Here is a 13,295-nt window from a genome sequence, read left to right on the forward strand (position 1 = left end):
GCGTTCATTATGAGCTAGGATCAAACTCTTATTTTGAGGTGGATTGGGCCTGCTAAAGGTAGAACCTGGTGAACCGAGCGTACTCCTGAACATCTCTTTGATGAGATCTTTCTAATTAGCTCACTCAATTTCTATTCACTTGTGTGAACCTATAGAAAATTCACCAAAACACGATCTCACGAGGATTCAAAGTGAACGACCGCTTCACTATGGTCTTCCAAAAATCCATCAAGGTGGAGCTGTGGAGTCCAGTTCCGAAGGCCTTGTTAAGTCAAGTGGAAGTTCTGAAGGCTCTCAAGTGGACGCGGAGGAAGGTCCAGTCGTGATGCTGTGGGTTGACTGTGAGCTTAGACGTTGATACGCATGCCTATTTTACCATAGATAACATGATCAACAAAGGAAAAGTGACGGTTCAACAACAATTGTTGGCGGAGGAAGACTCGGCATGCCGGTGAGCCGCCCGATGGTGTGGTAAGCAGTGGTAACAATACACCCTGCCAAAACAAAAGAAAGGCTGTGTAAGGCGGAGCGAATCCAGAAAGATTGCCTCAGTTGGGATTGTTCTATGCAACTAGGGAACATGAAGTTGAAATCGTTAGTAATCGCAAATCAGAATGCCGTGGTGAATATGTACCCGGGCCCTGTACACGTCACACCCTCTGGGATTTGGTTTCGCCCGAAGAAGCATCGGACCAATGATCACCCATGACTTCTGTGTCCGACTAGTGCCACAAAGGGTTTTGGTGGTCTTATTGGCGCATACATACCACGGGGTGGGGTCTTCCACTAGAAAGATGGGATATTGAAAAACATAAAGAGCCGGAGTTTTATTTATTTATTATTGTTGTTTGATAAATCAGATTAATAAAAAAAAAAAAATAGAAATTAGTTGATACCTGGAATCCTGGATTAACAAAAACAAAGAAAACAAAATTAGGGTTTCATTTATCTAAAAACCACGGTCTCTCTCTCCGTATTGCGGAAGGCGAAGAGTATCGTCGGATTTTCTTCGGCTTCTCCAAGACCAGAGGCAACCTCGTTTTCATCGACGAGCTCCAACCTCGCCGACAACGATCGTGTACTCGACGAGGAGATGCTCACTCTTTCTGGATTTTTAAGGGTCAGAGTTTGGGTTTGGCGTTTATTTCTTCGATTCCTCTCTTCTTTTTTTTGTTCTTCTCTTTTTTTGAGTTCATCAATTCGCCCCCATGATGTCTAACATTGTTTCGTTTTAGGTGTTGCTAGTTTCTGATTTCAGGCCAAAAATTTCGATCGAAATCGTTTGAGGCATTGCTGGTTGTTTGATTGCTCTGAATAAGAGTGTGCTTGATTTGTTGACAAGCAAAGGGAAGAAGACGGATCTCCATTAAGATTCAGGTTTATATATTTATTGATAACTTGGATTTTTTTTTTTTGAATTCTGGTTTAAATTGTACTGAGGACTTGAATTTTGTTGTCTGTTGATTTTTTTTGGTTGCTGATGAATGAGTTTGCAAGTGGATTCAGTTTCTGGGCTCTGATTTTGTGCGATTTTATTTTATTTTATTTTTTAATTTAATTTTGTGTTGGTTTTTGTGTTTCGTGGTCTTAGGGGCAGTTTGCATGTGAAATTGGTGGTTATGGTTCTGTGAAGGATTTCGCTTATTTTTGGGGTTTTTAATCGATTATTTACTTTGTTTGTATTTGAGTTTTCTAGGGGTCCTAATTTTCTGTAATTTTGCTGAATTTTGTGTTGTTTTGGTGTTTTGTGCGTTGGGGACGTTTTGCGTGAATATTTGGTGGTTGTGGTTTCATGATGGATTTTGCTTATTTGTTGAGTGTGCTTGATCCATGTGAGCTTCAGATCACCTATATTCTTCCAATTTAGTTCTGTTAAGAATTCATTGAACACGAGTGAAATCAAATAGGGCGAGTAATGGATCCTCCCAGTACATTGAAAGTTTGGTTGATTACTTGGTCCATTGTTGAGCAGGTGCACATCGTGCAACATGGTGGAGAACCGTGTTCCCACTCTTTTCAATTGCCTTAGCTAATGTTTCTGTATAGTTCATATCCCTCAAGAAATTCAAGATGAGCCTTTGACAGTTCTTTATTGCCAAATGCAAAAAGTTCTCATCATAATCATTCACACAATGTTCTGCTTGCATGTTGTACTTGCTTAAGATCTTTTCCACAACTATCAACATGCCATGTTTGACTGCCATTTCTAACGGGAGCTCGAAGATCAACATTACCAAACTTAGATTTCCCAATAGCTAGTCTTCCTGTAACTATTGGAGAATGGTACTGCCCTGGTATATTCATAGAGGAGATTGGTGCAAATGGTGCAATGTGCAGATACCTAATGTATCGAATGAGTCTTGAGCAGCAGTGGGTAGAAATTTTCACAGCTAACTCTAGTGGGATAGCAAAGAAGGTAGTGATTGTGGAGACAGATGTGAGAAGGGAAGAGGCATTGCTTGGTGGTGTGGAAGCTATTGTTAAAGAAGAAAGGATGGATGAAGAAGGATAATGGTAATGACCGCAAAGAATACAGCAAGTGAAATATTTGGGCTAGGACAGAGTGTAGGGATTCATGCAAAAACGAGAGATGAACAAGGTGAACCCACAGGGGAGGATGTGAGCAGGATATACAAAGAGTTTGAATGCGAAAAGAGTGAGTGGGTGCAATTTGGATGTTATGTTCTGGTGGAGAGATACGTGTGAAGGAGGATGAATGGGAGTGTGTTGCTAACCTATACATTTAGGCACATTCCATCAACTTAAATCCAAGTGGAAGTAACAATTTCTTGGTCATACTTTATCCTTAATGGAGATTGAATTTTAAAACAATTATTCATCTTAAACTATATATTGTATGTTATCTTGTATTTGAAATCTATTTTATTGTGATGGTCCTGTCATGGAATAGCCTTAGGTGGAGTTCAAACTTAAGATCCCTCTGACATCTCTACAGATCTTGTTGTCTTGTTTGATACTTTGTATTTCACTCTTGGTTCTTAAAGAGCTGAATTCTTCATCTTGCTCATTTTAACAGTTAACGTTTGATGATTCATGAATTATACATTCCTTACTTTGTTAGATATATTCTCTCATTTTTACTTTAATTCAGCAGTTGCTACAAGGTACTTTAGATGAATTACAGACTCAGGTTGTTGGTCTGTTCAAATTACAGTTACAGGTAGCAAGCTGTCACTCTGTTAGGTTCAAGTCTAAACTCCAGGTAAAGTAATATCTTAGGGCTACTCTGTCAAGTTTAACACATATCTCTCCACCTCCCATCTTGCTGGATCAAGGGCTGGATGCCAAATCGCTCCACTCAAAAGAATATGGGGTATTTGGCGTCTGGTGCAAAACACTTAGATTTAAATTGATTAGATTAGTTAGTGGGGGTGAGTCTAATATCCTTATAAAAAAAGTGATTAGTTATTGGGGTTCAGTGTACGAGGGGAAGGTCACAAGATATGTGGTGTTTCCCTGCATGGTTCTAGCTTTGGAGGATCTCTGTTTGGTTATGATCTTGGAGTTTCTGGTGAGCTTTCTTTTTCTTTTTATGTTATTACCATGTGTTGTTTTCTCTTGTTGGCATTCATTTGGTTTGGTGTTGGTCATACGCCATGGTTGCTCGTGTGGGTAACTGTGGAATGTTAAGGAGATCCACTGATCTGGGTGATTTGAATTTGGGGTATCATGACAAATCTAGACTGTGCTGGTAATGATAAGTTGGATCGTTTTGGTGAGGTTTGTTACGGTGCTCTGTTTGAATGAAAATTTGATCTTTTTTCTTTTTGTGTGTTTACCCTTTTGTAAAATGCACGACCTTATCAAATGGTTCCTAAACTGCCTTTTATAAAGTGTTCATTTACTGTAGTTAAAATGTTGCTTGTACCTTATTCCTATTTGTTTGCCAAAAGCTGATAGGGATCAATTTTTTTTGCTCCATCACATGTTTAGTTCCTTTATTGGTTGCAAATTGACATATATTATATTCTGTCCTTAATGTGATTCACACACTGGAAGATAGTAGAGTAGGCAATGATCTTTCTGTGAGATAATCGAAGAAAATTTTTAGGTTTTTTTTTTCAGAAGTGTTTAACTTGACTTGCTGATGCATCTATTGTCTCAGGTTCCTTGTCTTGAATGCAGATCTCGTTATTGTTGCCTCTGAGATTGTTCATTTTGATTCTGAGTTGCCACATTATAAGACAAAATATGGGGTGTATAGGTACCAATTAGAAAATGGTAGGATTGTCTCACCAACTTTGATGTGGGTATAAGCCCTGAATCTCTTGCTTGTCAAGCTGACTGCTTCCGGATTGGATATTGGATGCATCACTACCATCTTGGTAGTGGGCAGCAACATGGCAGTGTCTACTGGAAGAATAGCAGTTAAATATTGTTGGTTTTCTAAATTATCACTAGCCAATCAGCATCAGCATTGTTGATAATTGTCATCAACATGACAACGATCAATTAGGCTGTTTGGGACGTTAGATTTAGAATTGGGGTGTGGATAAGTGAAGGTTTTGGATGCACTAGTGCTTTGATTTGTCACCATCAGGGAATATGAGATGAATAAATTGTAAAAGTATTAATTTATAATTTTGAGAATCTTGATATGCGGTTTGAATATATAGAAACTCACTTGGTTGGTAGGATCAAGGGGGTTATTAGTGCCCATTTTGTATTATTATTTTTATTTATGTTTTATATTTCCGTAAAATTTATTGATTTCATACATGCTGATATTTCCTGTGATTTTCCCCAAATGCATAAATTTTATTTATCATGAGATTTTCCTTGCCTAGAAAATTCCAATACAGAGAATTGTGGCATTGCTGACAATCGGCATCAACAATGTTATGAGAGCATGTGCAGTGAGAGAGTGAGTCTGTGTATGCACACATTTGTGCGCACATACTAGCATGAGAGAGAGAGAGAGAGAGAGAGAGAGAGAGAGAGAGAGAGAGAGAGAGAGAGAGAGAGAGAGAGAGAGAGAGAGAGAGATTCAAATTTCAATTAAACCATCCAAACATAAGGAAAATTAAATTCTTGATATGTTCTCCAGATTTTTAAGTGCATCCAAACACTGCATTTATCCATAATTTAGAAAGCCTGAAGTTTTAAAAGTTTGGAGAGTAGAAATCCAGAAAACTAAATTTCTGGATTTACAACCAAACAGGCCCTAAGGGAAAGAGGTTTCCTCAACTTCAGAAACAACTTGTTGTATGATTCTGGTAGCTAATGGATTGGATAGAATAGATAGATTGATTTGAATCATGGTTCTTCATTAATTTTCTGAACCAGTAGTTTTAGGATTAAAACTTTGTCGATAATGTGTTGCAAAATTTTATGACTGAGCAGGTCCCTGCGTCAGTGGGCGTGTTGCATTTTTTCTCTTCTTAAATGCACAGAGCTTCCCATTTGAGCTGGTAGTGATCACCACTCGTCATATCTTCTCTTTAAGATTGTTGCAATCATGGCAACCTTTGCAAAGCCAGAAAATGCTCTCAAGCGTGCTGAAGGTGAGCAATGTCCATTTGTTGTTTAATTGCATAATCATGTCATGATAAGTGTAGCTGAAGTCAATTTCAAACATGTTTTAATCTAAGGAACTCTACTTAAAAAGTGCGGTTTTATGAAGATCATTTTCTCCGGTTTCTGTTGTGAAGCTTCTAGTATATTTTTCCGAAGGACAATTTTGAATTTTAGATATTTTTTTCGAAAAAAAGAGAGAAGGGAAAGCCCTAAGCTGGATGGATAGTTCAGCAACCATTCTTTTGGGACACTGGAAACAAATCATTTTCATTTTATTTTTATGTATGTGTTAATTTTATATATTTTTCTTCAAGACTTCAAGTAATTACCTGCCTCACATTGAATACGTCTCATATATCTCATTCATGAACACAGAACTGGTAAATGTTGGTCAAAAGCAAGCAGCACTGCAAGCTCTTCATGACCTGATAACTTCAAAGAGATATCGAGCATGGCAGAAGACACTTGAAAGGATCATGTTCAAGTACATAGAGATATGTGTTGAAATGAGAAGGGGGAGATTTGCAAAAGATGGTTTAATTCAGTACCGTATCATATGTCAGCAAGTAAATGTCGGTTCTTTGGAGGAGGTTATCAAGCATTTTATGCACCTTGCTACCGAGCGGGCAGAGCAAGCCCAAAGCCAGGCCCAGGCACTGGAGGTTGCTCTGGATGTTGATGACTTGGAAGCAGACAAGAAACCAGAAGACTTAATGTTGAGTTATGTTAGTGGGGAGAAAGGAAAAGAAAGGTCTGACCGTGAGCTGGTAACTCCATGGTTTAAATTTTTGTGGGAAACTTACAGAACTGTGCTGGAGATACTGAGAAACAACTCAAAAATGGAAAATCTCTATGCAGTAAGTGATCCCAACTTGCTTCATTTTTCATCATTTCTGTTAAAAACCAACGAATTTTGCTAGTGCTTGCAAATGGTAGCATTTGCATGAAAAGTTTTATGTCCCTTTGCTTCCATTTTGTTTTTGATGACATTATTGTTTAAAAATATGAAGAAAAACTCTTTGAAGGTTATTCTTGGAGATATTCTTGAATTTATTGGCAATGCTAACTATTTTAATGGAGGATTTTTCTTGTATATTTGTGTTGGAAAAAGGAAAACACATTCTTTTGCATGTTTTGAATGACACTATTTCTACTTCTGAAAACCATAATGTTTTGACCAGTTCTCATGTAATAACTGAAGAAGTTTAACTTTCTCCACATTATCAAGAAAGTTGAAATGGGAGAGGTTTAAGTTGCCAGTCACCTGCAAAACATTTCTTTTGGAGATATGTGGTGCAACAGTACCATAAATAAGAGATATGGCTGAAAATTGCTCGTTTCCCAAGCTACAAGGACAAACATAACAAAATCCTTTGTCTAGAACCAAGAAATATTTGGCATGTCATTTTCCTTAGAAAGTTGAAGTGCCATTTATTAGCTCTTGTATTTTTCAAGCGCATCTCACTTCTTGAGCAACATAAAGTGCTCAGGCAGGTTACTTCTCGCACAAACAAAAGTTAAGACTGACCCTTGTACATCCCATCATAGCATCTTGGTACAGGACTGACTGGGTATGGCCCTTTTTCCATATTTTGTGAAACACAAACTAATTTTTAAGCAGTGTCAATGTTAAGTTTCAGCTGCCGTGTTCAGTGTTGTGAAAAGCGTTGAGGCGTAGCAAGGCGCTCCACCAAAAACTGAGGCGCGTAAAGCGTAAGCTTCATTTTTTTTTAAACTTTAAAAAATTATAAAAAAAATATCTAAAAATACAAATAAATAAAGAAATGCTTTATTGATGAAGTAACAACTAATAAGAAATAGAAAATCTCAAATCAGTACTAAAAAATATAAGATTAACATATAAAAGTTGCTAAAAACTGATTACATAACTAGAAAACTAATTCTATAATTGAAAAATATATTGTCTTATAAAGCAACAACCAATAAGCAATAGAAAATCTCAAATAAGTACTAAAAAATACGAGATTAACATATAAAAAGAAAAATAAACTAATTAAAAATAAAAGTAAAATAATCTAATTAATTCAAAGTAACTAAGAAACTGATTACATAACTTGAAAACTAATTATATAATTGAAAAATATAATGTCCTATAAAGTATAAAGCAAGCAACAACCAATAAGCAATAAAAAATCTCAAATAAGTACTGAAAAATATGAGATTAACATATAAAAAGCAAAATAAACTAATTAAAAACTAATTAAAAACTAATTAAAAACTTACTAATTAAAAATAAAAGGAAAATAATCTAATTAATTCAAAGTAACTACTATTCTTCTTTGCTTTTTTTTGGGTCTTCATGCCTCAGGCTGGTGCCTTGAGGCGCAGAGGGTCTCGCCTCAAGGCGAAGCACGTCTTTTGCGCCTCAAGGCGCATATTTGATAACACTGGTCATGTTTGTGATAAGAGAGCTTGAATCTTTAGTTTCTAGTGTTGCTCCAGAATTAATTCCTGGATATTGTAATAGAAGCTCTGTGATTTGTTTTCAGTCGCTTGTTGATAGACCTGCACAATGAACCGACCTGCCCGGGCTCAGCTCGTGTAAGTCTGGCCCGAGCTCGTTCGAAATGATAAATGAGCGGAGTCTGAACATGACACTTAGGCTCGGTTGGACAAATGAGCTGAGCTTGAGCAGCCTACAGAGCTTGCTAAGCTCGATTAACCTTGTTTAATTTGTAATTTTTTGATTTAGGATGTAATACGTTTTGGTTGGTTAAAAGTCTAAAAACTAATGTGTTATCCTACCGGTTAGGGAGTTGCCATTTTGTTTGGGAGGTTGCGGGTTCAAATCCCATCCTCCTCTGCAGTGATTTTTTAGTTTCTAAAATGAACTCAGCTCAGCTCGAGCTGAGCCGAGCCGAGCCTGGCTTGAGCCCCTCCTGAGACGAGTTCGAACAAGACATGTTCAAGCTCGAGCTGAGCTTGGACATGCTGCTGGGGTGAAGAGCCGAGCTTGTACAAGCCAAGCTCTGTACCAGCTCAGCTCATGTCAACCCCTACTTGTTGATGTAGGGAACCTTTTCTTCCAGTTGTGGATCTATATCTCCTAAAAAAATGTTGCAGTTTCATCATGTTTTCTCAAGTATTATATGTTACTATCATTTTTACGTGACAATGGCTTGGGGCTTAGAGTTTATAAATTTGTGTTGTTCTTTGACTGTACAGATGACAGCACACAGGGCCTTCCAATTCTGTAAGCAATACAAGAGAACTACTGAGTTTCGTCGGCTATGTGAAATTATAAGAAATCATTTGGCAAACCTAAACAAATACAGAGATCAAAGGGATAGACCTGACTTGTCAGCTCCCGAGAGCTTACAGCTTTATTTAGACACCAGGTTTGAGCAGTTGAAAGCTGCAACTGAACTTGAACTCTGGCAGGTTAGTGAAGCAGCAGTCTGTCAGTTTGGGCATGCATTTGTTGGCACTTGATTTTCATTAGTTAATTGATGTCTTCATTTATTCTTTCAGGAGGCTTTTCGTTCAGTCGAAGATATTCATGGCCTCATGTGCATGGTCAAGAAAACTCCAAAGCCGTCATTGATGGCTGTTTATTATGCCAAGCTGACTGAAATCTTTTGGGTTTCAGAGAACCATCTTTATCATGCCTATGCTTGGTATAAGCTTTATGCGCTCCAAAAAAGTTATAATAAGAACCTAACCCAAAAAGATTTGCAGTTAATGGCTTCATCAGTATTGTTAGCTGCACTTTCAGTTACTCCTTATGATCAAAAGCATGGTGCAGCTCATTTTGAACTTGAAAATGAAAAAGAGCGCAGTCTCAGGATGGCCAGCCTTCTAAGCTTTAGTCTTGATCCAAAACGTGATAACAGAGAAGCGGTCATTGCTTCCACTTTTCCTTGTGGGGGTGATTTTTGGTATTTTATTTGTTTTGATTTATTTTGTTTTTTATTCTAACATTTAGATTTTTCTGTTACAGTTTTCACGGTCTGCACTTCTGTCAGAATTGGTAAGAGTGCTTAAATTGTAGTTTAGATCACACAGTTCCTGTTTGTGCCCTGAATTCCGTGGATTGGTGACTTTTATTTTGTTTTCATTTATAAAGTACAAAAGCTGTTGAAGATATGATGATATATTTTTTGTTATATTAGTTATAATTTGCTTGATTACGTGTATTGTCCCACTTAATTGTGAAAGAAAGATCTGAGATGCTCTATGTAGTCAAAAGCGGTAGGTGGCGAGCCCCTAAAAAGGCTAGTCGGGGACTAGGCGGCGGTACACCAATTAAAAAAATACAAAAATAAAAAAAATACACAAAATATATAAACAAACTGCAAAAAGTATTCTAAGTTTCTAACCAGTTCATAGCTTAAGGTATTCTATTTTTTATTTGTAAACAGTTGAGTCTTGCTGTAATGTTGTTGAAAAGTGAAATCATGTGACAAGACTCCAACTTCTTTGCTAAAAGTAGAAAAACTGGAATTTTCAATAATAATAACATTGTTGATGGTTGATTGGTAAATGAGGGAATATGATAGAAGTCGAAAATTTCTAATTAATTTGCAAGAATGTTTTCTTTTGGTTAATTGAATGCTGTGTCAAACAAATACTCCATTTTGACTCCCGTTCTGCATCCCCTTACATGCTAGTCATATTTGAAACTTCATAAAAATGGTATCCCCATAACCACAGCCATATCCATCTGACATAGATTGAATGATATATCTAGATGGTACTTGTTATCTTGCATTGGATAGTATATTACGTGAAAAGAAACTATGTAATAATTGGTGTCTGTTAGATTTTTGGCTTGGACCTTTGCGACTTATTTACTGAAAACATATATGGGAGGCTCAGAATTCAATTTCCATGAATATGAGTTGAAGGTGCTAGTCAGAACTAATTGCTCATCCCTAGTTTTTGTAATTAAAGCCCCTACAGGAAAATTCAGTTCCCGTGTGGGGAACTTATTTTAGATGAATGCTATCTTTTCTTTTGTAGTACAAAGAATCCACTAGTGAGGATGCTACCCATCTCTGAAATTTACTTTTTTTTAATATATTTTGAAGGTGAAATCTGTAATTCTGATTTGTGTTGGAGATGGCTCTGATGTTGTTGTTGATATTTGATGTGATTCTCATAGGCTTTGGTTACCTGGTACCAGATGCACTGTATTTGGTCTTGGTTAAGGCCTGTCCTCATTTCAAGTTGAGCCTAGGACTGGTTGCCATGGTCTAGCTGGATGAAGGCTTGTGCTGTGTGCACATTAAATCCCAAGCCTGATTGAACTGGACACAATGATCCCTGATTCCTCCCTAGGCTTGATATCAGTTCAGCATGAGCCTGGCCTGTCCTGATGTCAAGTTTGTGACTGACTCTAAACGACCTTATATAAGGGAATATATTCTGTCATGTAGGCCTTGGTTGCTCAAGTATTTGTTTAATGCTCTTTGTGCTTTGTTGCTGAGAGTGGTTAGAAAAACTTAGAAATCCTGGTACAGCTTTGAATAGTTTCTTTTTATGGAAAATTGACTAGTATTCAGCTTTTTCTGAACAAACTTTTTTGTATGTGGCTAACTGGATCCTGTATTCTTTTTTTTTAATTGAGGATAACTCTTGCCTTGGTTTTGTCTAGATTTCTTCTTATTACATTGTTGTTGAGACAAGCGTGGATCTTCATATTAGATGTCACCTGGATCATTAACTGAGGATTCTTCTTTTTCTAATGCTCAGGCATCCAAAGGAGTGATAACATATGTTCCACAGGAAGTCAAAGAACTTTGCCATCTTTTGGAAAATGAATTCCTTCCCCTAGATCTTGCATCAAAAGTTGAGCCATTGTTAAGCAAGCTTTCCAAGCTTGGTGATAAACTTTCTTCAGCTTCTCCAGTGCCTGAGGTGCAGCTATCGCAGTATATTCCCTCATTGGAGAAGCTCGCTACCTTGAGAGTGCTGCAGCAGGTTTTCTAGATGAAAGCCTTCTTATCTGTTCATTTCCTTTCTGTGCAAGGCATTTGAATATGACAAAGCAGCTTGTTGTTTACTTTTTCAGGTTTCTCAGGTGTATCAGACAATGAAAATTGAGGTTTTGTCAAGGATGATCCCCTTTTTCAGTTTCTCAGTTGTGGAAAGAATTTCGGTTGATGCTGTGAAATACAATTTTGTGGCAATGAAGGTTGACCATCTGAAGGGTGTCATACTGTTTGGTAGCATGGTAAGGTCATGTAGTGTACAAACTTGCACGTTCATGCATATGGAATACTCTGTTGTTCATTTAGCATACAAGTGAACTAGGTTATTCCTTCTCAGTTTCCTGTACAAACTTTATGCTTTCTTCCAAGGAACTTGTGGTTGATGTGTGTGTGTCATATTGTTTGGTGGCATGGTAAGGGCATGTAGTGTACAAACTTGCACGTTCATGCATATGGAATACTCTGTTGTTTATTTAGCATACAAGTGAACTAGGTTATTCCTTCTCGGTTTCCTGTACAAACTTTAGGCTTTCTTCCAAGGAACTTGTGGTTGATGTGTGTGTGTGTGCTGAGATTGTATGTCCAACATGCATTTGCTTAGCAAGCTCTTGCTAATACACATTCTTGTGGAAAATATTGCATGGAAAAGTGTATTATTTTCTTTTTCATAAAGGCAAAATCCGTGCATATATTATTATTATTATTGTTGTTGTTGTTGTTGTCAGAGGGTGCTTCTGTAGTTAATGTAAATATATGGATGACCTGAGTTATGAATTGGATCTCCAGTCCGCTTATCTAAAGTTCAAGGGGATCAATTTTCCTTAGGCTAAATGAAGATTTTTTGCCTTTATCACTCCTGCAAGATCAGTCTGATGTCTCATCTGAGTCTAAAAATGGCTTCCGGAGGCTTATATTGCATCTGTTGTTGGTAAGAGTGGCCATACTGAATTACCTGGTTGTATAGTAATTTTTTAATTCCAAATGCAAAACATGCATTTATACTTCTGCGTACACAGAGGCATTCCTTTGTTTTTCTGATGTTCTCCCCTTGGATTTCATTCCCTCATGCACTGTGCCAGCAGAGTCTCTATCTTAGTTTTGTGGGTTCACATGTGGAAGGGAAGCTGTCTTTACATGGTCCATATGTGAATGATCAGTTATATTTAGAAACTAAAACACAGGTTGTGTGCTGTTGAATTTTGTCTGCAACCTTTCCAGACAAACTATTATACCTAACATGTGTTAAATGAAAAATTGCTATGTGCAGGATCTTGAGTCGGATAGGCTCCAGAATCATCTGACTTCTCTAGCAAAACGACTCAGTAAAGCTAGGAGCCTCATTTATCCTTCAGCAAAGGCGTCCAGATTGAGTGACTCCTTGCCTGCTTTGGTTGATATTATAGACAAGGAGCACAAGAGGCTTTTAGCCCGGAAGTCTATTATTGAAAAGCGCAAGGAAGAACAAGAACATCACATGTTGGAAATGGTATCTGATCTTTTGATCCTGTATCATATAGTCTTGCTACTTATTCTGCTTTAGGCAAATATATTGAGATTAATTGATCTTTTCTCATTGTAATTTTCTTGAAGGAACGAGAAGAAGAATCAAAGAGATTAAAACTTCAGAAAATAACTGAGGAAGCAGAACAAAAGAGGCTTGCTTCTGAGTATTCTCGAAGGGAGGAGCAACGGATTCGTAGGGAAATAGAGGAGAGAGAACTTCAAGAAGCTCAGGCTTTGCTCCAGGAAGCGGAAAAGCGCAAAGGCAAGAAAGGAAAGAAGCCTGCCATTGAGGGGGTATGT

At 37.5% G+C, this 13,295-nt stretch overlaps 1 protein-coding gene across 1 annotated transcript in view; it reads left to right on the forward strand.

Annotated features, from left to right (window-relative positions):
- The first annotated feature begins 1,242 nt into the window (after positions 1-1,242).
- The window catches only part of LOC149842402 (eukaryotic translation initiation factor 3 subunit A-like), a 36,678-nt gene continuing 24,625 nt past the window's right edge, over positions 1,243-13,295 (forward strand). The window contains exons 1-10 of the mRNA XM_089999135.1: positions 1,243-1,377; positions 5,365-5,525; positions 5,914-6,395; positions 8,725-8,940; positions 9,031-9,399; positions 9,500-9,529; positions 11,254-11,481; positions 11,573-11,734; positions 12,760-12,978; positions 13,083-13,289. Coding sequence (XP_089855261.1) covers positions 5,480-5,525; positions 5,914-6,395; positions 8,725-8,940; positions 9,031-9,399; positions 9,500-9,529; positions 11,254-11,481; positions 11,573-11,734; positions 12,760-12,978; positions 13,083-13,289 — 1,959 coding nt within the window. The 5' untranslated portion in view covers positions 1,243-1,377; positions 5,365-5,479. The remainder of the gene's footprint in view (positions 1,378-5,364; positions 5,526-5,913; positions 6,396-8,724; positions 8,941-9,030; positions 9,400-9,499; positions 9,530-11,253; positions 11,482-11,572; positions 11,735-12,759; positions 12,979-13,082; positions 13,290-13,295) is intronic.

The sequence above is a fragment of the Nuphar pumila genome, chromosome 3, assembly GCF_984573655.1.
Source record: "Nuphar pumila chromosome 3, dmNupPumi1.hap1.1, whole genome shotgun sequence".
NCBI classification, from domain to species: Eukaryota; Viridiplantae; Streptophyta; class Magnoliopsida; order Nymphaeales; family Nymphaeaceae; genus Nuphar; species Nuphar pumila.